This window comes from Cervus canadensis, chromosome 6 (assembly GCF_019320065.1).
Source record: "Cervus canadensis isolate Bull #8, Minnesota chromosome 6, ASM1932006v1, whole genome shotgun sequence".
Classification (NCBI taxonomy): Eukaryota; Metazoa; Chordata; class Mammalia; order Artiodactyla; family Cervidae; genus Cervus; species Cervus canadensis.
In genome coordinates, this window is record NC_057391.1 from 22,173,524 (window position 1) to 22,200,378 (window position 26,855).

Below are 26,855 nucleotides of genomic sequence, written 5' to 3' on the forward strand. Positions count from 1 at the left end.
TTGGTATGGAAAAGGGGAGGGAGGCTCAAGAAGGATGGTATGTATATATATATATAACCATGACTGATTCGCATTGTTGTATGGCCAAAATTAACACAAGAATGTAAAGCAATTATCCTCTAATTTAAAAAAATAACAAAATAAGTACATTTAAAACTTATTTTTATTTAAAAATTATGTTTTAATAAAAAATAAAACAATTTACAATTCAAATTTCAGTGCCCATCTAGAGATTAAAATTGATATAACTTTTTATGTAAGTTCAGTCTAGAATACGTATATATACATAATTTAAAAATGAAACTGTTCAATACTGAAAAGTGTTCCAGCCAAGACTGTTACGAATACTGTGCTGATTCGTGAGCACCCTTCAGAATCACAGGTGAGTACACAGGAGATGCCAAAAAAAAAAAAAAAAAAGGATCCTGAGAACTGAGAAAATATTTCATTATGCAAGAATCTCCTGCATCCATGCCATCTGAGACTAAAACTATGGCTAGATAATTAATTTTTGTTTTCTCTTCCCTAAAATCCACCACAAATTCCAAATCAGAGTCTGCTTCACTGCAGTATTCTTAGAAAATGCCCCTCAGGTCGTAAAGTAATGACCTTTCTATTTCTCACTCCCCTCCACTCCTCTCTAGTCCATTCTGAATTGGTTGAGGTGGGAGGGCGGGGCTTCCTGTCACAAAGTGAGGGCCTGAGCAGGACTTGGTGGGTGAGCTGATTGGCTGCAGGAGCGGGAACATTTCCACAGCAGCTTATGACACTCCCTCCCTCAAGGTTTAGTGAAGTATCTGACAGTGAAAATGTCTCAATAAGAAGAGGAAGCATTATGAAGAGGCTAGCAGGCGCTGTGCTGGGGCTTTTATTTGCCCAGATTTGCTGTGAGTTGGGGCTGCCTTACCTGGGCTTCTGAAGGATTGAGCAGCTGCTGTATTGTTAAGGGAAGGAGAGGAACTGCCAAGTCCTGTAGACTTTCTATCCTTCTCATCATCTATGGGAGTTGTGTGTGTGTGTGGGGTCACTTCCAAGGTTTTGTCAGAGTTACAGTGACCTTCTCCTGTGACTGTTTCTGTTTTCATCAGGTGTGCGAGGGGAGGATGTGGAGCAGAGTCCCGCAGCCCTGAGTCTCCAGGAGGGAGCCAGCCACGTGCTGAGGTGTAATTTTTCTGCCTCTGCGACCAATGTACACTGGTATCTTCAGAATCCCAGCGGCCGCCTTATCCACCTGTTTTACATTCCTTCAGGGACAAAGCAGGAAGGAAGATTAAAGGCCACGACAGTCGCTGCAGAACGCCGCAGCTCACTGTACATTTCCTCTCCGCGGACCACAGACTCAGGCACTTACTTCTGCGCTGCGCAGCACGGTGCTCCTCAGGCACCTGCGGCCTCTACACGAACCCTCCGGGGCTCAGCCCCTCCTCCAGCCCCAGTCACACCGTGGGCCCCACAGGGCATTCGCAGAGCTGATTGTTTCTTACCTGCACTGGTACAGTTTAATCACAGACACTTTCCGCCTACAGATTATGAACTTTGGTCTTTATCTCCCTTTCCCAATCTGTATCTCCTTCGGCACTAGAGACTTCTAACTTGGAACTAGCAGAATAGCTGATAAGGGGACAAAAATAAAATAAATATTCAACCACAGTATGCTGATCTCAAAAGTGGTAAAAAGTGAGAAGAATTCAGAGGAAAAAAATAACTCCAATAAAGTTGTTATCCCGATTAGTTAGCTGTCTCAAGAATGTTCAGATCTGCCTCACCAGAATGTGTCCCAAAAGACACTTGCATCATCCCATCCTATGAGTACAGCAAAGTGAGCAACAACAATAAACCTTACTCAGTGTTTAATATGAGCTTGATAACTTAGAAGAAAATTATTCTGGATGCAAGAAATCTTAAATCTATTTCCATAGTCAAGGTCTTAGAAGAGTTGATTGCTTCTTGAGATCCAAGGGATAATCCATTTCCTTGCCTTTTTTAGCTTTTGAAAGCTGACTAAATTCTTTGGTTCATGACTCCTTCTTGAATCGCTAGAACTTCTTGCTTCCCTCACCATAGCTCCTTCCTCTTTTGGAGTCAAATATCTTTCTGTCTCTGTCCTATAAGGTATAAAAAATATTAAACAGAAATCTCAGTTAAATAGAGTTGGGAGACACGGGGAGCTCTCATGACCTGTGGACATAGTGGAGGGTAAAGGAAGATGAGGACACCTCTTATTTCCTGGCAAGGACTCAGCCAATGAAAAGCCATGGAGTCTTGTTTACTGCAGCCCTCTCAGCTTCCTTTTTCAATTTACATTGTCTTAAATTCTTTTCAACAATGTCTTACAGTTTTCAGAGAACAGGTTTTTCACCTCATTGGTTAAATTTATTCCTAGGTACTTTTTATTCTTTTTGATTCAACTAGAAATTGGATTGCTTTCTTAAATTCTCTTTCTGATAGTTATTATTGGTATATAGAAATGCAACAGATTGCTGTATATTAATCTTGTATCCTGCAACTTTATCTTGTAATCAACTTTGTTGATTGTTTTTATTAGTTTTTTTGGTGGCATCTTTACAATTTTCTATGTAGAGTATCATGCTGTCTGTAATTAGAGACAGTTTACCTCTTTCTTTTCAACTTGGATGCCAATTATTTCTTTTTCCCATTTAATTACTGAGACTAGGACTTCCAGTACTGTGTTAAGTAGAAATGGTGAGAGTTGCATCCTTGTCTTGTTACTGATCTTGGAGAAACAGATTAAGTCTTTTACCATTTATTTGATGTCAGCTGTAGATTTTTAACAAATGGTCTATTATTTCGAGGCATGCTCTCTTTATACCAAATATGTTGACAGTTTTTATCATGAATGTTAAATCTTGTCAAAATCTTTTTCTGCATCTATTGACATAGTCGTGTAATTTTTATCCTTTATTCTGCTAACCTGGTATATCACTTTGCTTCATTTGTGGATAGTGAACCATCGTTGCACACATGAAATAAATCTCTTGGTCATGATGCATGATTCAAGTTTTGTTGAATTCAGTGTGCTACTATTTTGTTAAGAATTTTTGCATCTATATTCATCAGAAATATTGACCTGAATTTTCTTTTTTGTAGAATCTTTGTCTGATTTTGGTATCAGGATATTGTAGGCCTCAGAGAATGAGAGTGAGAGCATTTCCTCATCTTTGATTTTTAGGAATAAATTTGCAAAGGGTGTGTACTAATTTTTCTTTAAATATTCAGTTGAATTTCTTCTTGAAGCATATGGCCCTGGATTTCTGTTTCTCAGGAATTTTTTGATTACCGGCTCAACTTAATTACTAGTAATTGGTCTGTTCAAATTTTCTTTTTCTTTCACATTCCGTCTTGGAAGACTGTATGTGTCCAGAAATGTATCGCTTTTACAGTCATATTTTTAGGTTCCAGGCATTAGGACTTGAATAACTTTGGGAGTCCTTTTTCAGGCTACCACATTTATTACAGCTACTCTGACTATCTGTTTTCCACCCCTCTTGCACTTGCTGTTATCTGCTTGTTTATTTGTCTAGTGACTTGATTATTTCAGGTAAGCTAATTTTTCCCATAGTGTACAGCCTATGATGTTGTTCCTCAAAGGATATAGTCTTGGGTACATTCTCAGACATCCTGATGCAGTAGTGGGTCAGCAAGGCTCTTTAACAGTCTTTTTCTCTAATTTCTATGCTAGACTATTTGCTTCTGTTTGTATTCAGTTCAGTTCAGTTCAGTGGCTCAGTCGTGTCCTACTCTCTGCGACCCCATGAATCGCAGCACACCAGGCCTCTCTGTCCATCACCAACTCCCAGAGTTTACTCAAACTCATGTCCATTGAGTCAGTGACGCCAGCCAGCCATCTCATCCTCTGTCGTCCCCTTCTCCTCCTGCCCCCAATCCCTCCCAGCATCAGGGTCTTTTCCAATGAGTCAACTCTTCGCATGAGGTGGCCAAAGTATTGGAGTTTCAGCTTCAGCATCAGTCCTTCCAATGAACACCCAGGACTGACCTCCTTTAGGATGGGCTGGTTGGATCTCCTTGCAGTCCAAGGGACTCTCAAGAGTCTTCTCCAACACCACAGTTCAAAAGCATCAATTCTTTGGCACCTAAGCAATAGACTCCACTAATTTCTGGCTGATTTTTTCCAAAAATGCTATGAAGCCAAAAATTGTCCCCAGGACTCATCTAATTAAATCAAGCCTATTTGCAGAGACAGCCTTTGAAACTTTTCTTTGAGGTCTTCTGACCAGAGAGGACTTTTGCTATCTATCCCCTTTCCTGTACTTTCTGTTAAGATTTTAAGTTGTTGTCTATGAATTAGCTTGTTGCTCTCTTTGAGTTGCCAGCCTCCTCTTAATTGTTTACCATAAGCATCTCCATTGTTTCCAACAGCACCCTTAAACTTGGGCTTCCCAATGATGGTTTCAAATAAAGTCATCTCAAAGGGAGGCCTCTGTTTTTACAGCTGCTTCTCTCCAATGGGCACAACAACTGAGCCACTGCTCTGGACCTGTAATAAGGGACAGTTGGCTGCTTGTCTCAGAGTGACATCCCTGTGTTATGAGAAGCGTGATGGAAGGGAGCAGTAGCCTCTTGTCTTCTTGGCTTGCCTTTGCCAGCATGAAATCACCACTCTATGAGCTGGGATGAGAGCGAGAGGACCCAGTATTCTCAGTCCACCATGCCTGACATAGAACTTCTGTGCTGTAAGTGAGGTGAGAAGTGGCCATAGAGCTGTCAGCTTTTCTTGTTTGTAGCACAGTTTCTGTAACACAGGCCTGGGGGAGGTAAGGAAGGACAGCAGTCAGCCCCTCTGTAGGAGATACGATAACCCTGCACTGTGGACTGGAGGGAGGAGGAGACTTGTGTCCTTGGTTATGTCCACCTTGAGTAGAACTTCCATCAACTTGAGCTGGGGGCGGGGAGTGGGTCATGGTACAATTGCCACAGATTCTTTCTGCTATCATGGAGAGTTAGTAGATTTTATGACTAAATGTGTCTCTATTACCCTTTTTATATGCTCTATAACCTAAAGACTATGTCCAGTGGTTTAGTTTCTTAAAAATAATTTTCATCTATTTTAACTATTTTGTTGGGGAGAGTATCCATAAATCAACTCACAAAGTCATTCTGGAAGGTACAGTCTGCTATTTACATTATTAGCACAAATAGAATAGGATTAGACAGAATATAATCAAAATTTGAGCTTTTCTTTGAGACTCATTGGCTTTCTCCATTGACAAAAAAAGTTGTCTTCTTGTCTTTAGCCTAAACATGCCACAAATATAATTCTACCATGGATCTCCATATTAACACAATCATGTTTTCTGAGAGTATTAATATTGAAAAACAGGAATATCATATCTTTTCTGAAACACTATTTGTACTTAGAGCTATTATTCATAGTATAAAGATTAACAGTCATAACTACTAAGTTTTAACTCTTCAACAGAAGGCATCATTAGTGTTGGTTTTTATAATATCTAATATTAGTGTATCAAAGATAGCATAGTTATGAGAAGTAGTATAATTTTTCATTAATGAAAATAATGGACAAGCTATTTAAATACTCTCTGCCTTGGGTCCTCTTCCTCAGACTCACACCTCGAGAGGAAGATCCACCAGCTTCCTCTGCCCGTGGGATTTTCCGGGCAAGAATACTGGACTGGGTTGCCATTTCCTCCTCCAGGGGATCTTTCTGACCCAGGGATCGAACTGGAGTCTCAGGTCTCCTGCCTTCGCAGGCAGCTTCTTTACCACCAGCACCGCCTGGGAAGTCCACTGACTAGGGAAAAGGAAAAGGCCAAACAAGAGGAAGATTTCAGATGTTCCTGCTGTTCTGTCTGCCTGATTCTGTGGGGAGCACTAGAGCACATATCAGACTATACTGTACCACTTAGACAAAAGAATTGGATAGTTCCAGAAATCAGTTATTATCTAAGCTGCTGGCAGCAAGACACAAAGAACTTGGGGACTGAGCACAGATGAGGTTTCTGAGAAAATTTGAGCAAGGTACCAACAATGTCTAATATAGCCACTGTCCCAGCACTATCCACTTTAATCTTCACACTTCTCTGCTCCCTAAGTGATGAAGGACATTTTTTACTCACAAACCTGTGTTTCTCTCCTGACCCTGGGTATTTCTTCCCCAACCTTTCTTTCAGACCTCTTACTCTTTGATCCTTGATATTGCTCCTCTTATTCACTATATTTTCCAGAATCATCTTTACCATCCACAGGTGGTGGATTGTTTTATTCTCTCTCTGATAAAATATCAGCAGAAATGGTCATGTGATCTTAATGACATCAGAAGCTGAGGGACATCTGTGATACCGATGTGTGTGAAGGAAGAGACAGAGTATGCAGATGTCTTAAATCTGTACAGATTCATAATTTAAAACTCACTTTTTATACTTCAACCCTTGTCAAAAGTGTTCTGAGCAACCCTAATGTCAGGATCCATGATCACCTTGGAAATATTCCATTTGCCTAATTTATATTTTAGGAAAAGTAAATTGAACTTGATTGGTTTTCTGTCATTTTTTTAGGGTCGTGTAAAATGTGGACACATCTGAAAATTTGTGTCAAAATTGAAGTTCTGTCCCTCTGTTCAGATCCATGACTTTATCTTGTCATGATATATATTATGGTTCTGTGTATCTTCAATGGACTTTAATTAATATTTATAATAAAAAAAAGAACTATCCCTCTGCACACTAATTTGTAACTTCATGGGATTCTCTCTCTTTTCCATTGTAAAATAATGTAATCTCCATTAACATATCATGCTGTCCTGATATATGAGTTTTTCTAGGAGGTGTTAAGAAAAAGAAGAGATGGAGAGCAGGAGAGAAATTCTAACCTACTCTTTACCCATGTGTAAGCAGAGTATTTCTGATTCCCAATGAAATTAATTTACAGCAATTCTAGTCTCAATATGGGGAAAGCTTTCCTTGATAGAGATAGGTTTAAGTGAAAGCACTTGTAAGAGGATGAGTCTGTTGAAATCATTAAAGCAGATGTGAACTTAAAGTCAGAGTTCTAGCTGGTTGAGAAGACCAGAAGAGGAAGGTGAGTTATCACTGACCTTTGGTGCCAAGAATAATGGACAAGATTCTGGGAGCATCATTTTTACTTCTGTGGTTTCAATTAGACTGTGGGTTGTGGTGGACAAAAACTAAGATATCTCATTAATTAGGGGGAATGAGAAAACTGGGGAATGGACAAATTCATGCAGATAGGAACTTTAAGAAGCAAATATTAATTTGTGGACCTAATGGCTTTTTATCTCTGTAAACAGGAGTGGGTGGACAAGAGAAGGAAAAAAGTGACCAACAGCAGGTGAAACAGAGCCCTCAATCTTTGATAGTCCAGGAAGGAGAGGTTTCCATTCTGAACTGTAGGAGAGGAGTGCATTTGACACTTCCCATGGCACAGTCAATACCCTGGCAAAGGCCTTGCATTCTTGATAGCCATAGGTTCAGTTATGAATAAAAAGGAAGATGGAAGGCTCACAGTTTTCCTCAGTACAGTGCCAAACAGCTCTCACTGCACATCACAGCTTCCCAACCTGGAGACGCAGCACCTACTTCTGCAGCAAGTGCAGAGTGCTCCCCGGGCACCTGCAGCCTGTGCCCAGATCTGCAGCCGAGGCCCCAGACACACCCTGCCATGTAGATAAACACACACACACACTGGTTTGTGCATGAAAAGTCTTAATACATTTAAGAAAACTGAAATTGTATAGAATTTATTCTTTGATCAAAATTGGAATTGACTTAGAAAATCAATAGCAAGAAGATATCTTTAGAAACTCCCAAATATTTGCAACTTAGGCATTAAACTTAAAAAAACCCCATAGGTTAAAGAAACAATTAGTGGGCTATAAGAAAATATTTTGAAAGAAAATATTGTGAGAACGCATACATACAAATATTTATGAGATACAGTTAATATTTTACATAGGAGAGATTTACCTTTTTAAATACTTTTATTGCTAAAGAAAAAAGGCTGAGAAAACAATTATGTAAGCTTTCAACAAAAAAAAAAGAAGAAAAATTACAACTAATGTAAACTGAAGCAAGAACATAATAAAAAATGTCAAATTGGTAAAATACAAAGAAAATGATAGAAATAACTATGAGATACCAAGTTAATTTTGCTAAAATGATTAATAAAATATACATTCCTTGGTAAAATTATCATGGGGAAGAAAGAGAAAGCACAAACTATAAATATAAGGAATGAAAAGTAAGCAATAACAGACACAACAGTTTAATCAGATAGACTCCCTCTGGTGTCCACCTGAAACTATTACAGCATTAATTGGCTATACTCCAATATAAAATAAAAAGTATAATAAAAAATACAAAAAGGATCATAAAATTCATTAACAAGTATATGTTACTGAGTTATCTCAAGTGGGGATGTGGGGAAAGTTGGGAAATCTGACTTTTTGGCAAAGGTACAATGACAGTTCAATGGAGGAATGATAGAAGCAAATGGTTTGGGGACAACTGGATATGTTCATAGGCAAGTAGCTGAAACTTGGCCTAAACCTCACACCTTATACAAAAATTTAAGGAGAATCTCAAAATGGACCATACCTCCATGTGTGAAATATAAAACTATGAACCTTTTTGAAAAAAAGAAAATCTTCAGGACCAATTGTTAGACAAAATGATTTTTGTCATGACACTGAAATCACAATCTGTAAATTTATAAATAAACTATTTCATCAAAATTAAAAATGCTTCCTCTGTGAAAGATACCATTAAAAGAATGGAAAAGACAAACCACAAAATGGCAGGAAATATTTTCACAATGTATTTTCATCAAAGGATGGTATTCAGAATACAATGTATTCTCAGGAAGAAAACAAGCAATCTAACTGAAAAAGGAACAAAAGGTTCATCCAGACACTTCATGCAAGAACTTTGTATTAGGGAAATAAGCATGTAAATAAGCATGTAAACAGATGTTCAACATCATTAACCATCAGGGAAATGGAAATTAAAGCCACAGTGAGATACCAGTCCACATCTTTCTTAATGGCTAAAATGAACAATACTGATAACAAGTTCTGGCAATGATATAGAGAAACTGGATTACTCATACACTGCTGGTGGGAAAATGGTACCGTCATTCTGGAAGACAGTTTAGCAGTTCCACATAAACTTAAATATTCACTCACCGTACAACTCAGCAATGATACTCCTTTATGAGCGTCTATACTTGAGAAATGAAAAACATGTTCACACAAAAATCTGTATATGAATATTCATGGCAGCTGTATTTGTGATGGCCAAAAGTTGGAAACCAGCCAAATGTTCTTCATTGTGTGAATAGATAAACATGCTGTGGTACACCTACACAATAAACTATTACTTATAGATCTACCTCAACTTGAAATAGGGTTAAGTCTCAATAAACCAATTTAAGTTGAAAATATCATAAGTAGAAAATGAATATAAGAAGCATTGGGAATCAGAGTTTAGCCTAGTCTAACCTTAAGTTGTTGTACTGAAAGTGAAAAACAGAGTGGTTGTATGAGTGCAGAATGGTTGTAGGTATATCCGTTGTTCACCCTCATGATCCCAGGGCTGATGGAGAGCTCAGCTTGTTGTTGCTGTTCAGAGTCATTAGAGAACATCATGCAGCATGTCACCAGCATGGGGAAAGATAGAAATTGAAAATACAAAGTATGGTTTCTAGTGAATGCATATACACCTTTCTCATAACCATAAAGTCAAAAATCCTAAGTTGGTCCATCATAAGCTGGGGACAGTCTGTAGTGATTAGAAGAAATACACTATTGATACATGCAATAGCCTAGATGGATCTCAATGGTGAGTGAAAAAAAGTGTCTTGGAAGACTACATGGTACATGCTTACACACTATATTATTACAATTGCATACATAATGTATGAGTTTACTTTTACAGTATTCTCAAAAGGACAAAATATAGAGACCAAAAGATCAGTAGTTTCTGGGGGTTATCACGAGTTGCAGGGGTGGAGATAGTATGAAAATCGCTTTCTCTAGAGATGGAACAATTCTGTATCATGATTTCTGTAATGGTACAAAAACCTACACCTGTGATAAAATTTCATAGAGCTATGCATAAAAAAGTGCATATAAAACTAATGTATCAGATTATCATTTGTATTTTAAAATCTTTTATCAATATCAACTTTCTGGTATATATAATGTATATAATTGTTATATATAAATATATATGCTACATGTACAATCTCATGCTGCTGCCCAGGCTGCTGTGAGCATTCATGATCTCTTCTTTGAAGATACAAGCAAACCAAGGCATCAGCTGCCTGACAGCACTCAGAGGTGAAACGGGACAGAGGAGAAGACGTCTCAACTAAATCTGCACTCTCCTCTGTGTATCAGTCATTAACGACACCACTCAAGGAGCTTAAAACCAAGGAACTGACACTGTTTCAAAGACCTTGTCTGTACTTTCTTTTCTATTATCTATATGTATTTTATTCTTTTTATTAATTCATCCATTAAAATGATGAAACCAAATGGAAGATTGACAGCTATATTCTAAATGAAAGTGTCAGTTCAGTTCAGTTCAGTTCAGTCGCTCAGTTGTTTCTGACCCTTTGTGACCCAATGGACTGTAGCTTGCCAGGTTTCCCTATCTATCACCAGCTCCCCGAGCTTATGCAAACTCACGTCCCTTGAGTTGGTAATGCCATCCAACCATCTCATCCTCTGTCATCCCTGTCTCCTCCTGCCTTCAATGAACATGTAACAGTTTACAAAACTTCATGCATCACCATCTATGGTGTAGATACTGCTTGTAGATACTAAGTTTTGTTGGAGTGCATTGTAATACTGTGGTACAGAAAGGTCCAGCATGCTTATGTAAAGTATATTTTGCAAGAAGAAAAAATAATAAGCAACTAACTAGTGAGACTGAACAATTTGGGCCAGTGGGATAGAAAATGTGACATGAGGACAATTCCAAGACACTGATGATCTAATAAGTACAATTCTACTTGTGGGGGCAATGAGACTGAATATTCTGATCCTTCTCAAAATCTAATAAATAAGACTGAATATCAGGTTTCAAAAGTATAATTATTTTATTCCTGTCATAAATTCATATAAACACAATCAATAGGATAGACTCTTAAAGTCAGAAGGACTGATTTTTTGTTATCATTTGATGTCAAAGTAATTTTACATATTGAAAAAACTAAGTAGAGCCCTAAAACCCAGAAAAAAATACATTAAAAATTTTGGATAAGACTACATTTCACCAAGAAGACCAAAGATCTGTGAGTTCTTAAATAAAGTACTTAGATTTTGGATGGAGCAATATAACTGTAGGCTAAATAAATGACTAGTAAGTAGAGTACAAGAAGGGTTCGTAGCTTATACTAAATTTTATTTTAGATCTGTTCATGTTGCAGCAAATGGCATTATTTTATTCTTTTTTTTTTAATAGCTGAATGATTTCATCATGGGTTTCCCTGGTGGCCCGGCAGTAAAGAATGCATTTGCCAAGCAGGAGACATGGGTTTGACCCCCGGGTCAGGAAGAACCGCTGGAGAAGGACATGGTACCCGACTCCAGTATTCTTGCCTGGGAAATCCCATGGACAGAGCAGTCTGGAGGGCTACAGTCCATGGGGTTGAAAAACAGGCAGACATGACTTAGCAACTAAACAACAACGGTAACAATTTCATTATACACATATTCCATCCACTCCTCTGTTGACGGATATTTCATTGTGCTGTACAGCAGAAGCTAACACAACACTGTAAATCAACTATACTCTAATGAAAAGTTCAAAAACAAAAAAACAAATGTTGTTTTAAATGAGATGGCAAAATTAATGTGTTGAATAATTATCAGTGAATGTCACCTAGTTTGTTCCTCAGTTCCCCTCAGCTCAAACCTTTATTACTAATTGCTTTTGTGACGCCCCCTTTCAGGATCAGCCTGACTTAATTACCAGTGAAAGAAAAATTGAGAAAGTAAAAGTTTGTGGTGAGCCAGACTTTTTTTCCCACCTGTGCACAGACCACATGACATATGTAAATGACAAATCCCACTTCCTGTTTGAAGGAGTCACACAGGACCTGAGGTAATATGTATATGTGCTGCCAGGAGCACAAAGACACTCTCAGCTTGAGGCAAAACTGAGCACAATTGTGCAGGGGAATCCATGCCTCATGTCGCTCTCCAGTCTCCTCTGGGTGTTCCTGGCCTTCACCTTCTCTGGTAGGGATGCTCCCAAACATGGGTGTGCGTGTTCAGGGTGAAAGGACTGCACACAGGCACGTGGTGATTCACAGGGACTTGGGGAGGGAAGGAGGACTGGAGAAAAGCAAGCATCTTATGATTTCAATTTGATTTGGGGGACAGTGGTCCTAAATGAGTCTAATTCCTACATTATTTTATTCACTGTTTCATCTCTGTTTTCTGATTTTCCCCACAGAATCCAGTGTAGCCCAGAATGTTATTCAAGACCAGCCAGACATATCCAGTCGAGTTGAGGAGTCAGTTACCCTGAATTGTCGGTATGAAACAAGTCAGAGCAGTTACAGCATTTTTTGGTACAAGGAACTTCCCAGTGGAGAGATGATTTTCCTTACAAGGGGTGGCCATTACTCTATAAATTTTGAGAGATCACGTAAATCATCCAGCCTCACTATTTCAACCTTACAATTGGAAGATTCTGCAAAGTACTTCTGTGCTCTCTGGGAACTCACAGTGCTTGAAGCAATAGGAAAAGCTGAACAAAAACCCCCAAGCTTAATAAGAGAAAGCCTCTCTGCTGTAGGACCCTACCTGAAATACACACCTGCAGATCCCAGACAACAAATGGTAGTCCTGTGGTTGCTTCATCTGTGGTCTGGATCAGAAGATTTAATTTTAAATATAAGCTCCATCCGTGTTGTATGGAAGCAGGTGTCCAGAGTAACTTTCTACTGGTACATTCTCCTCTTGAATTTTTGACTTTAAATCAACTATACAGAACATGTGTAAAGTTGTCTAAATTTGAAAACTTGCCCCATAATGATAAAAAATGACACTTTCACCTAAAGATTCTCACATCACAAATCTTGATATAGTATCTGAAATTGTCATAAAAATCATTTCCTTAGTTCTTTCCTTTTAGGGCTTCACAGACATTAGGGGTAAAGAACTCACCTGCCAATGCAGGAGATGTAAGAGACACAGATTTGATCCCTGGTTAGGGAAGTTCCACTAGAGAAGGGCATGGCAACCCACTCCAGTATTCTTGCCTGGAGAATCCCTTGGACAGAGGAGCTTGGTGGGTTACAGTCCATAGGGTTGCAAAGAGTAGGACACAACGGAAGCGACTTATTACATAGCCCTTTCCTCTTAGATCGTGTCAGGGCATATTCAGAGAAGGAGAACTACCAGTGATGTAGAGTAAGAGATTAGTTATAAGGATTATTCCACTTCTCTTGTGGCTCAGCTGGTAAAGTATCCACCTGCAATGCAGGAGACCTGGGGAGAGTCCCTTGGACTGAAAGGAGATCAAACCAGTCAATCCTAAAGGAGATCAGTCCTGAATATTCATTGGAAAGACTGATGTTGAAGCTGAAACTCCAATACTTTGGACACCTGATGCGAACAGTTGACTCATTGGAAAAGACCCTGGTACTGGGAAAGATTGAAGACAGGAGAAGGGGATCACAGAGGATGAGATGGTTGGATGGTATCACTGACTCGATGGACATGAGTGTGAGCAAGCTCTGGGAGTTGGTGATGGACAGGGAGGCCTGGTGTGCTGCAGTCCATGGGGTGACAAAGAGTCAGACACCACTGAGCGACTGAACTGATAAGGATTATTCACTGACAGGGGCTAGAGCCAGTGGAAGAGTCTGTTCCATTTGTATTCCAACACTAAATACAGATGAAAAATGTTATATTTGTATTTGGTGTTGTGTCTGAATTCACTGAAAGTCAACCAGAATAACATTTGTGAAGGAAAGTTGGATGTGGACAAAAGCATGGACAAACTGTGGCATGTATGGAAATATATGAGGACAATGGAACCCACAAGATACACCAAACCTTGTATTATTCTCTTACCTCCTTTAGGCTCAATGTACTGGGTGACCTTTAGGAGAAGTGAATGTCATTTGCCATCATGCTACAAGCATACTTAGTCAAAGACAAAGATAACATGAGTAAGAGATCTGGTGGAAGGTCAAGGAGTTGTGAGTCAACAATAAATTGAACTACCTGATCAGCAGCAACATTATGAGTTGCCATAGTCCCTGGAGCCCTGCACCAACCTGTGGAAATAGAAACATGGCTACTGCATCAAAAGTACCTTCCAAATCTTACGCAGACCTCTTTCACGGCCAACCATAAATGAGAACAATACAGGGAAACAAGTTCTGGGAAACAGATTTCCAGATAGTTAAGTTGAGGCACTACAAAGCCACCGTAATAGCTTAACTAGTTAACTTCATTCCTTGTTAACTAAGAATTCATCATTGCCTCTTTGAAGAACAAAACTTTCTGATAAGGACAACAGGAAAATTATGATTCGTGTTCAGTTCAGTTCAGTTGCTCAGTCATGTCAGACTCTGCGACCCCATGAACTGCAGCACGCCAGGCCTCCCTTCCATCTCCAACTTCTGGAGTTTACCCAAACTCATGTCCATTGAGTTGGTGATGCCATCCAACCACATCATCCTCTGTTGTCCCCTTCTCCTCCTGCCCTCAATCTTTCCCAGCATCAGCATCTTTTCAAATGAGTCAGCTCTTCGCATCGGGTGGCCAAAATATTGGAGTTTCGGCTTCAACATCAGTCCTTCCAATGGACACCCAGGACTGATCTCCTTTAGGATGGACTGGTTGGATCTCCTTGCAGTTCAAGGGACTCTCAAGAGTCTTCTCCAACACCACAGTTCAAAAGCATCAATTCTTCAGTGCTCAGCTTTCTTTATCATGCAACTCTCACATCCATACATGACCACTGGAAAAACCTTAGCCTCAACTAGTCAGACCTTTGTTGACAAAGTAATGTCTCTGCTTTTTAATATGTTGTCTAGGTTGGTCATAACTTTCCTTCCAAGGAGTAACCATCTTTTTATTTCATGGCTGCAATCACCAATTGCAGTGATTTTGGAGCCAAGAAAAGTAAAGTCAGCCACTGTTTCCACTGTTTCCCCATCTATTTGCTATGAAGTGATGGGACTGGATGCCATGATCTTAGTTTTCTGAATGTTGAGCTTTAAGCCAACTTTTTCGCTCTCTTCTTTCACTTTCATCAAGAGGCTCTTTAGTTCTTCTTCACTTTCTGCCATAAAGGTGGTGTCATCTGCATTTAGATATTTCTCCCAGCAATCTAGATTCCACCTTGTGTTTCTTCCAGCCCAGTGTTTCTCATGATGTACTCTGCATATAAGTTAAATATGCAGGGTGACATTATGCAGCCTTGATGTAATCCTTTTCCTATTTGGAACCAGTCTGTTTTTCCATGTCCAGTTCTAACTGTTGCTTCCTGACCTGCATACAGGTTTCTCAAGAGGCTCCTCAGATGGTCTGGTATGCCCATCTCTTTTAGAATTTTCCACAGTTTATTGTGATCCACACAATCAAAGGCTTTGGCATAGTCAATAAAGCAGACATAGATGTTTTTCTGGAACGCTCTTGCTTTTTCAATGATCCAGAGCATGTTGGCATTTTGATCTCTGGTTCCTCTGCCTTTTCTAAAACCAGCTTGAACATCTGGAAGTTCATGGTTCCCGTATTGCTGAAGCCTGGCTTAGAGAAGTTTAAGCATTACTTTACTAGCATGTGAGATGAGTGCAATTGTGCTATAGTTTGAGCATTCTTTGGCATTGCCTTTCTTTGGGATTACAATGAAAACTGAGCTTTTCCAGTCCTGTGGCCATTGCTGACTTTTCCAAATTTGTTGACATATTGAGTGCAGCACCTTCCCAGCATCATCTTTTAGGATTTCAAATGGATCAACTGAAATTCCATCACCTCCACTAGCTTTGTTTGTAGTGATGCTTCCTAAGGCCCACCTGACTTCACATTCCAGGATGTCTGCTCTAGGTGAGTGATCACACCATCATGATTATCTGGGTTGTGAAGATCTTTTTTGTACAATTCTTCTGTGTATTCTTGCCACCTCTTCTTAATATCTTCTGCTTCTGTTAGGTCCCTACCATTTCTGTCCTTTTCCAGCCCATCTTGGCATGAAATGTACCCTTGGTATCGTTAATTTTCTTGAAGAGGTCTCTAGTCTTTCCCATTTTATTGTTTTCCTCTATTTCTTTGTACTGATCACTGAGGAAGGCTTTCTTATCTCTCCTTGCTATTCTTTGGAACTTTGCATTCAAATGGGTATATCTTTCCTTTTCTCCTTTCCTCTTCATTTCCCTTCTTTTCACAACTAATTGTAAGTCCTCCTCAAACAGCCATTTTGCTTTTTCGCATTTCTTTTTCTTTGGATGGTCTTGATCCCTATCTCCTGTGCAATGTCATGATCCTCTGCCTATAGTTCATCAGGCACTCTGACTATCAGATCTAGTCCCTTAAATCTATTTCTCACTTCCACTGTATAATCATAAGGGATTTGATTTAGGTTATACCTGAATGATCTAGTGGTCTTCTCCATTTCTTCAATTTAATTCTGAACATGTTTCCTGTTAATATGATGCAATTAATCTTCATTCAACCAAAACAAGCTCTCTCCTTCAAAGAGAATACCAAGTTCATTTATCCATTTACGGGTGATATCCTTTCCTCATCTAGCTGAACCACCCTCTCCCATTGAATTCTGTATCTTAACTACTGAGTTACACTGAAATGTAAGATTAAATTGTAGTGGCATGTTTTCTTTTACCACAGGCAGGCAAAGAGGAGAGAGAAGCTAAAAAATGGTTAATGTATACATAAATATATTCACATAAAATGAAGATAATTTTATAACTATTTTAGCTTTTGTTATTGCAAATGACCACATGATTGTAACTGGTATTTATAACTACCTCATCCATTACCCATCCCATAAGCTCTTTATCATAGCAGGAACCTCCACTCACTGTTGTACTTTACTTCCTATAAAGCAAGCTCCTTATTCAGAAGCAATGCTATGTGAAAAGTCACAAAGATGAGTAAAGAATTTTGCAAGTTCACCACTATGGTTTTGGCAGAAGTTTGTAAGGCATTGAAGACAAATCCAAGGGTCTAATTTAGGGGAAGAAAATCTTGCTAATAGGATAAATCAGTATGCTGTGTTCTGGGAAACATCATTAAGAATGACACCTGAGTTCTCATCACAAGCAATGACAGTCATAAAAGGAAAGCATTCTCAAAGTTTTTAGAGAAAACAAAACTGTCAAGGAAGTTTCTTATGAGCATGAAAGTATATTTTTAGATTGTCTTTTTTGTTAAGAATCACTGCTAAGATAGTGCAAAGTCAATGCGATTGGAAGGCTATACATGCAATCTGTATTACCGAAATGGGAATCAAATGCAGAATATATTAAAAGCTCATAAATCAATATGAAGTGAAAATAGTTAATATGAATGACAAAGTCTTGGAGATCCAATTCAGAAATATTATATCCAATAGTAGCTAGTAAACATGAAATATGTCCCTGATTTTACTATTTTTAGGGAAACCAAAATCAAGCCTCACCTGATTCATCTGTGTCCTTTCAGCACCCTGAGTGTATCAGTGTAGCTAGCTGGCTATCACACCAAAAGGATAAGGAAAAATAATGACTATCTCCAGGAAAGTAAGTGATTAAGTAAATGTCCTAGAAGCTTCCATTACTGAACTGATGTTGGGGGCTTGGGGGGAAGCAGGTCATAAGCCCGGACCTTGAAGGAAAAGAAGGTTTTAGTAGAATAAAGAGAGTTGATATTTATTGAGCTTACTATATGTCAGGCACTGTAGGATAAATTTCCAATTCATTATCTAATTTAAATATCAAATCCCTATGGGACAGGTTTTGTTATTCTAATTATTTTTATCTTTGAGAAAAGAGACACAACTTCCCTAGCTGTGAAAAGTGTCTCAAACCTTTATTGTCATTCAGAGTGTACCATTTACAGGGCTCCTTGGAGAAGATTTGGTTATGAGGAAGGCTTGACCCAGAACAGGATGAGTGCATGTCTCAGTGCTAGTGACAATATGAGTTTAAACTGGAACCTAAAGGGATCTATGAAGAATGGTTCTATCAAGATCTACAAGACTTTCTAGAACTACAACCAAGAAAAGAGGTCCTTTTCATCATAGGGGATTGGAATGCAAACATAGGAAGTCAAGAGATACCTGGAGTAACAGGCAAGTTTGGCCTTGGAGTACAAAATGAAGCAGGACAAAGGCTAGCAGAGTTTTGCCAAGAAAACACACTGGTTGTAGCAAACACCCTCTTCCAACAACATGAGAGCACACCCTATACATGGATATCACCAGAGGGTTAATACAGAAATCAGATTGATTATATTCTTTGCAGCTGAAGATGAAGGAAATCTATAGAGTCACAAAAAGAAAATCTGGAGCCGACTGTGAACTCCTTATCGCAAAATTCAGGCTTAAGCTGAAGAAAGTAGGGAAAACAACTAGACCATTTAGGTATGACTTAAATCAAGAACCTAATGATTATAGAGTGGAGGTGATAACTAGATTCAGGGATTAGATCCCATAGACGGAGTTCCTGAAGAACTGTGGTTGGAGGTTCATAACATTGTACAGAAGTTAGTGACCAAAACCATCTCAAAGAAAAAGAAATGCAAGAAGGCAAAATGTTTCTCTAAGAAAATAGCTGAGTCATTACAGGGAGCCAAGATGGTGGAGGAATAGGACGGGGAGACCACTTTCTCTCCTACAAATTCATCAAAAGAATAACTGAACGCAGAGCAAACTTCACAAAACAACTTCTGATCGCTAGCTGAGGTCATCAGGCACCCAGAAAAGTAACCCATTGTCTTCGAAAGGAGATAGGAAAAAATATAAAAGATAAAAAGAGAGACAAAAGAGCTAAGGATGGAGATCCGTCCCAGGAAGGGAGTCTTAATAGAGGAAGTTTCCAAACACCAGGAAACCCTTGCACTGGCGGGTCTGGGGGAAGTTTTTGAATCTCAGAGGGCAACCTGACTGGGAGGGGAACAATAAATAAAACCCACAGATTATGTGCCTAAAAGCAACTCCCAGCAGAAAAGTACCCCAGACACCCGCATCTGCCACCAGCAAGTGGGGGCGGAACGGAGAGGAGCGGGCGGCATTGCTTAGGGTAAGGACTGGGCCTGAGGGCCCTGAGGACAATCAGAGGGAGCTTTTTTGAGTTACCAACTTAAACTGTGGGACTGCAAAAGAGAGAGAGAAAATTAACCGGCCCTAACACACTGCTGGCCGTTCGCAGAACAAAGGGACCGAGCAAGTCCAGAGGAGAGCTCGCAGGCTATGGTCTGGCCCAGCCCCACCAGAGACTGGAGGCAGGGGGGAGGGGAAAGGGGCAGGCTCGGCCCCAAGGCCCGCATCCCCTACCACTGCAAACAGGCCTCCAGTTTCTAATCAAAGACCTCCTGAGATTCTGGATGGTCGACATCTGCCCGGAGGGTCATGGCGAGACACAGGGCGCAGGCACCCGACTGGCGCGGGCGGGACTGGGGCTGGGGACGCGGAGGGCAGAAGGTGCACCGCACCCGGGAAGAGTGCGCCTGTCAAGCTCCTGGCTGCCTGAGCCACTCTGACGGGGAAGGCACAAAAAGCAGGCGCAGCTTTTTGTTCCGCGCTTTTGTGGAATACCCGAGGGCTGGAACCGCGCGCAGCGCAGGGCACGCTCCATATAGAGCAGCCGGGAGCCTGAGAAGCATAGAGGGGAAAGCAGCACCAGCCCCTCCCTGCAGCACGACGGAACTAGCAACCTGAATAAGAGTCCACCTCCGCCCGCCTGTGTCAGGACGGAAATTAGGCACTGAAGAGACCAGCAAACAGAAGCCAAATAAACAAAGGGAACTGCTTCAGAAGGGACCTGTGCAACAGATTAAAATCCCTGTAGATAACACTGACTACACCAGAAGGGGCCTGTAGATATCGAGAAGTGTAAGCTGGAAAGAGGAGCTATCTGAAACTGAACCAAACCCACACTGACCGCAACAGCTCCAGAGAAATTCCTAGATATATTTGTACTTTTTTTTTTTTAATTTAAAAAATAATTTTTTTTCTTTTTTCTTTTTTCTCTTTTATTTTCTTTTAAAATTCCCTATTACTCCCCCATTACTCCTTAATTTTCATTTTCATAGATTTTTATGATTTTTTTAATTAGGAAAAAATTTTTTTCTTTTTTTTTTTCCTTTGTTTCCTTTTTCTCTTCTATTTTCTATTTTTCTTTTTCCCTTATTTCCTTTTAAAGTCCTCAATTACTCCTTTACTACTCCTTAATTTTCATTTTCATTACACTATAACCTTACAAAGAAAAAAAAAGAGAAGCCCTATTTTTAAACCAAACTTCATATATATTTCTAAAATTTACTTTTGTGTGTTTTGCTTTTTGTTTTTAATATAGTATTTTTAAGAGTCTAAAGTCTACTCTAGATTTTTAATCTTTGTTTTTCAGTATATGATATAAATTGTGGACATTTAAGAATCCAATATTCAGTTCCCATTTTTACTCAGGAGGGTGTTGATTATTCTTTCCCAATCTTGACTCTCCATTTTCTACCTCAGAACACCTCTATTTCCTCCTTTCCCTTCTCTTCCCATTCCAATTCTGTGAATCTTTGTGGGTGTCTGGGCTACGGAGAACACTCTGGGAACAGACAACTGTGTAGATCTGTCTCTCTCCTCGTGAGTCCCCCCTTTTCTCCTCCTGCTCATCCCTATCTCCCTCCTCCCTCTCCTCTTCTTCATGTAACTCTGTGAACCTCTCTGGGTGTCCCTAATGGGGGAGAATCTTTTCACCATTAACCTAGAAGTTTTATTATCAGTGCTGTATAGTTGAAGAAGTCTTGAGACTACTGGAAGAATAAAACTGAAATCCAGAGGCAGGAGACTTGAGCCCAAAACCTGAGAACACCAGAAAACTCCTGACTACATGGAACTTTAAGTAATAAGAGACAGTCCAAAAGCCTCCATACCTACATTGAAACCAACCACCACCCAAGAGCCAATAAGTTTTAGAGCAAGTCATAACACGCAAATTCTCCAGCAAAGCAGGAACATAGCCCTGAATGTCAACATACAGGCTGCCCAAGGTCACACCTAACACATAGACACATCTCAAAACTCATTACTGGGCACTCCATTGCACTCCAGAGAGAAGAAATCAAGTTCCATGCACCAGAACACCGACACAAGCTTCCCTAACCAGGAAACCTTAACAAGCCAATCATCCAACCCAAACCACTGGGTAAAACCTCCACAATAAAAAGGAACCACAGACCTCTAGAATACAGAAAGCCCACTCCAGACACAGCAATCTAAACAAGATGAAAAGGCAGATAAATACCCAACAGGTAAAGGAACATGAAAAATGCCCACCAAGTCAAACAAAAGAGGAGGAGATAGGGAATCTACCTGAAAAAGAATTTAGAATAATGGTGATAAAAATGATCCAAAATCTTGAAAATAAAATGGAGTTACAGATAAATAGCCTGGAGACAAAGACTGAAAAGAGGCAAGAAATGTTTAATAAAGACCTAGAAGAAATAAAAAAGAGTCAATTAAAAATGAATGATGCAATAAATGAGATCAAAAACACTCTGGAGGGAACCAAGGGTAGAATAACAGAGACAGAAGATAGGATAAGTGAGGTAGAAGATAAAATGGTGGAAATAAATGAAGCAGAGAGGAAAAAAAGAAAAAAGGATCAAAAGAAATGAAGACAACCTCAGGGACCTCCGGGACAATGTGAAACGCCCCAATATTCGAATCATAGGAGTCCCAGAAGAAGAAGACAAAAGAAAGGCCATGAGAAAATACTCGAGGAGATAACAGCTGAAAACTTCTCTAAAATTGGGAAGGAAATAGCCACCCAAGTCCAAGAAACCCAGAGAGTCCCAAACAGGATAAACCCAAGGCAAAACACCCCAAGACACATATTAATCAAATTAACAAAGATCAAACACAAAGAACAAATATTAAAAGCAGCAAGGGAGAAACAACAAATAACACACAAAGGGATTCCCATAAGGATAACAGCTTATCTATCAATAGAAACCCTCCAGGCCAGAAGGGAATGGCAGGACATACTTAAAGTAATGAAAGAGAATAACCTACAACCTAGATTACTGTACCCAGCAAGGATCTCATTCAGATATGAAGGAGAATTCAAAAGCTTTACAGACAAGCAAAAGCTGAGAGAATTCAGCACCACCAAACCAGCTCTTCAACAAATGCTAAAGGATCTTCTCTAGACAGGAAATGCAGAAAGGTTGTATAAATGTGAACCCAAAACAACAAAGTAAATGGCAACGGGACCACACCTATCAATAATTACCTTAAATGTAAATGGGTTGAATGCCCCAACCAAAAGACAAAGATTGGCTGAATGGATACAAAAACAAGACCCCTATATATGCTGTCTACAAGAAACTCACCTCAAAACAAGAGACACATACAGACTAAAAGTGAAGGGCTGGAAAAAAATATTTCACGCAAAAGGAGACCGAAAAAAGCAGGAGTCGCAATACTCATATCAGATAAAATAGACTTTCAAATAAAAGATGTGAAAAGAGACAAAGAAGGACACTACATAATGATCAAAGGATCAATCCAAGAAGAAGATATAACAATTATAGGTATATATGCACCAACATGGGAGCACCGGAATATGTATGGCAAACACTAATGAGTATGAAAGAGGAAATTAATAGTAATACAATAATAGTGGGAGACTTTAATACATCACTCTCAACTCTGGATAGATCAACTAAACAGAAAATTAACAAGGAAACACAAACCTTAAATGACACAATGGACCAGCTAGACCTAATTGATATCTATAGGACATTTCACCCCAAAACAATCAACTTCACCTTTTTCTCAAGTGCACACGGAAGCTTCTCCAGAATAGATCACATCCTGGGCCATAAATCTGGTCTTGGAAAATTCAAAAAAAATGAAATCATTCCAGTCATCTTTTCTGATCACAGTGCAGTAAGATTAGATCTCAATTACAGGAAAAAAAAATTGTGAAAAATTCAAACATATGGAGGCTAAATAACACGCTTCTGAATAACCAACAAATCATAGAAGAAATCAAAAAAGAAATCAAAATATACATAGAAATGAATGAAAATGAAAAGACAACAACCCAAAACCTATGGGACACTGTAAAAGCAGTGCTAAGGGGAAGGTTCATAGCATTACAGGCTTACATCAAGAAACAAGAAAAAAGCCAAATAAATAACCTAACTCTACATCTAAAGCAATTAGAGAAGGAAGAAATGGAGAACACCAGGGTTAGCAGAAGGAAAGAAATCTTAAAAATTAGGGCAGAAATAAATGCAAAAGAAACTAAAGAGACCATAGCAAAAATCAACAAAGCTAAAAGCTGTTTTTTTGAAAAAATAAACAAAATTGACAAACCATTAGCAAGACTCATTAAGAAACAAAGAGAGAAGGACCAAGTTAACAAAATTTAGAAATGAAAATGGAGAGATCACAGCAGACAACACTGAAATAGAAAGGATCATAAGAGACTACTACCAGCAGCTCTATGCCAGTAAAAAGGACAACTTGGATGAAATGGACAAATTCTTAGAAAAGTATAACTTTCCAAAACTGAACCAGGAAAAAATAGAAGATCTTAACAGAGCCATCACAAGCAAGGAAATCGAAACTGTAATCAGAAATCTTCCAGCAAAAAAAAAAGCCCAGGACTAGATGGCTTCACAGCTGAATTCTACCAAAAATTTAGAGAAGAGCTAACACCTATCTCTCAAACTCTTCCAGAAAATTGCAGAAGAAGGTAAACTTCCAAATTCATTCTATGAGGCCACCATCATCCTAATTCCAAAACCAGACAAAGATGCCACAGAAAAAGAAAACTACAGGCCAGTATCACTGATGAACATAGATGCAAAAATCCTTAACAAAATTCTAGCAAACAGAATCCAACAACATATTAGAAAAATCATACACCACGACCAAGTGGGCTTTATCCCAGGAATGCAAGGATTCTTTAATATCTGCAAATCAATCAATGTAATACACCACATTAACAAATTGAAAGATAAAAACCATATGATTATCTCAATAGATGCAGAGAAAGCCTTTGACAAAATTCAACACTCATTTATGATTAAAACTCTCCAAAAAGCAGGAATAGAAGGAACATACCTCAACATAAAAAAAGCTATATATGACAAACCCACAGCAAGCATCACCCTCAATGGTGAAAAATTGAAAGCATTTCCCCTGAAATCAGGAACAAGACAAGGGTGCCCACTCTCACCACTACTATTCAACATAGTGTTGGAAGTTTTGGCCACAGCAATCAGAGCAGAAAAAGAAGTAAAAGGAATCCAGATAGGAAAAGAAGAAGTAAAACTCTCACTGTTTGCAGATGACATGATCCTCTATATAGAAAACCCTAAAGACTCTACCAGAAAATTACTAGAGCTAATCAATGAATATAGTAAAGTGGCAGGATATAAAAATTAACACACAGAAATCCCTTGCATTCCTATATACTAACAATGAAAAAACAGAAAGAGAAATTAAGGAAACAATACCATTCACCATTGCAACAAAAAGAATAAAATACTTAGGAGTATATCTACCTAAAGAAACAAAAGACTTATACATAGAAAACTATAAAACACTGATGAAAGAAATCAAAGAGGACACAAACAGATGGAGAAACATACCATGTTCATGGATTGGAAGAATCAATATTGTCAAAATGGCTATTCTACCCAAAGCAATCTATAGATTCAATGCAATCCCTATCAAGCTACCAACGGTATTTTTCACAGAACTAGAACAAATAATTTCACAATTTGTGTGGAAATACAAAAAGCCTCGAATAGCCAAAGTAACCTTGAGAAAGAAGAATGGAACTGGAGGAATCAACCTGCCTGACTTCAGACTCTACTACAAAGCCACAGTCATCAAGACAGAATGGTGCTGGCACAAAGACAGAAATATAGATCAATGGAACAGAACAGAAAGCCCAGAGATAAATCCACGAACCTATGGACACCTTATCTTTGACAAAGGAGGCAAGGATATACAATGGAAAAAAGACAACCTCTTTAACAAGTGGTGCTGAGAAAACTGGTCAACCGCTTGTAAAAGAATGAAACTAGAACACTTTCTAACACCATACACAAAAATAAACTCAAAATGGATTAAAGATCTAAATGTAAGACCAGAAACTGTAAAACTCCTAGAGGAGAACATAGGCAAAACACTCTCCAGCATAAATCACTGCAGGATCCTCTATGACCCACCTCCCAGAATATTGGATATAAAAGCAAAACTAAACAAATGGGACCTAATGAAACTTAAAAGCTTTTGCACAACAAAGGAAGCTATAAGCAAGGTGAAAAGACAGCCCTCAGGTTGGGAGAAAATAATAGCAAATGAAGCAACAGACAAAGGATTAATCTCAAAAATATACAAGCAACTCCTGAAGCTCAATTCCAGAAAAATAAATGACCCAATCAAAAAATGGGCCAAAGAACTAAACAGACATTTCTTGAAAGAAGGCGTACAGATGGCTAACAAACACATGAAAAGATGCTCAACATCACTCATTATCAGAGAAATGCAAATCAAAAGCACAATGAGGTACCATTACACGCCAGTCAGGATGGCTGCTATCCAAAAGTCTACAAGCAATAAATGCTGGAGAGGGTGTGGAGAAAAGGAAACCCTCTTACACTGTTGGTGGGAATGCAAACTAGTACAGCCACTATGGAAAACAGTGTGGAGATTCCTTAAAAAACTGGAAATAGAACTGCCATATGACCCAGTAGTACCACTTCTGGGCACACACACTGAGGAAACCAGATCTGAAAGAGACACATGCACCCCAATGCTCATCGCAGCACTGTTTATAATAGCCAGGACATGGAAGCAACCTAGATGCCCATCAGCAGATGAATGGATTAGGAAGCTGTGGTACATATACACCATGGAATATTACTTAGCCATTAAAAAGCATTCATTTGAATCAGTTTTAATGAGATGGATGAAACTGGAGCACATTATACAGAGTGAAGTAAGCCAGGAAGATAAAGACCATTACAGCATACTAACACATATATATGGAATTTAAAAAGATGGTAATGATAACCCTATATGCAAAACCTAAAAAGAGACACAGATGTACAAAACAGACTTTTGGACTCTGTGGGAGAAGGTGAGAGTGGGGTGTTTCTAAAGAACAGCATGTATATTATCTATAGTGAAACATATCACCAGTCCAGGTGGGATGCATGAGACAAGTGCTCGGGCCTGGTGCACTGGGAAGACCCAGAGTAATCGGGTGGAGAGGAAGGTGGGAGGGGGGATCAGGATAGGGAATACATGTAACTCCATGGCTGATTCATGTCAATGTATGACAAAACCCACTGAAATGTTTTGAAGTAATTAGCCTCCAACTAATAAAAATAAATGAAAAAAAAAATATAATAGCTGAGAAAAGAAGTAAGAGATAAAGAAGAAGGGGAAAGATATAGCCAAATGAATGTAGAATTCCAGAGAATAGCAAGGAAAAATAAGAAATCTTTCTTAAGTGAGCAATGGAAAGAAATAGCAGGGAACAATAGAATGGTAAAGATGATGGACCTCTTCAGAAAAAAATTAGAGATACCAAGGGAACATTTCATGCAATGATGGGAACAAAAAAGGATA

The 26,855-nt window shown here is 39.0% G+C and overlaps 2 gene segments (V, D, J or C); both read left to right on the forward strand.

Annotated features, from left to right (window-relative positions):
* Positions 1-26,855, forward strand: part of LOC122444204 — a 118,220-nt gene that overhangs the window by 46,667 nt on the left and 44,698 nt on the right.
* On the forward strand, positions 768-2,669 carry LOC122443237. The segment is given in 2 exon segments: positions 768-887; positions 1,089-2,669. Coding segments are annotated over 2 exon segments (546 nt in total).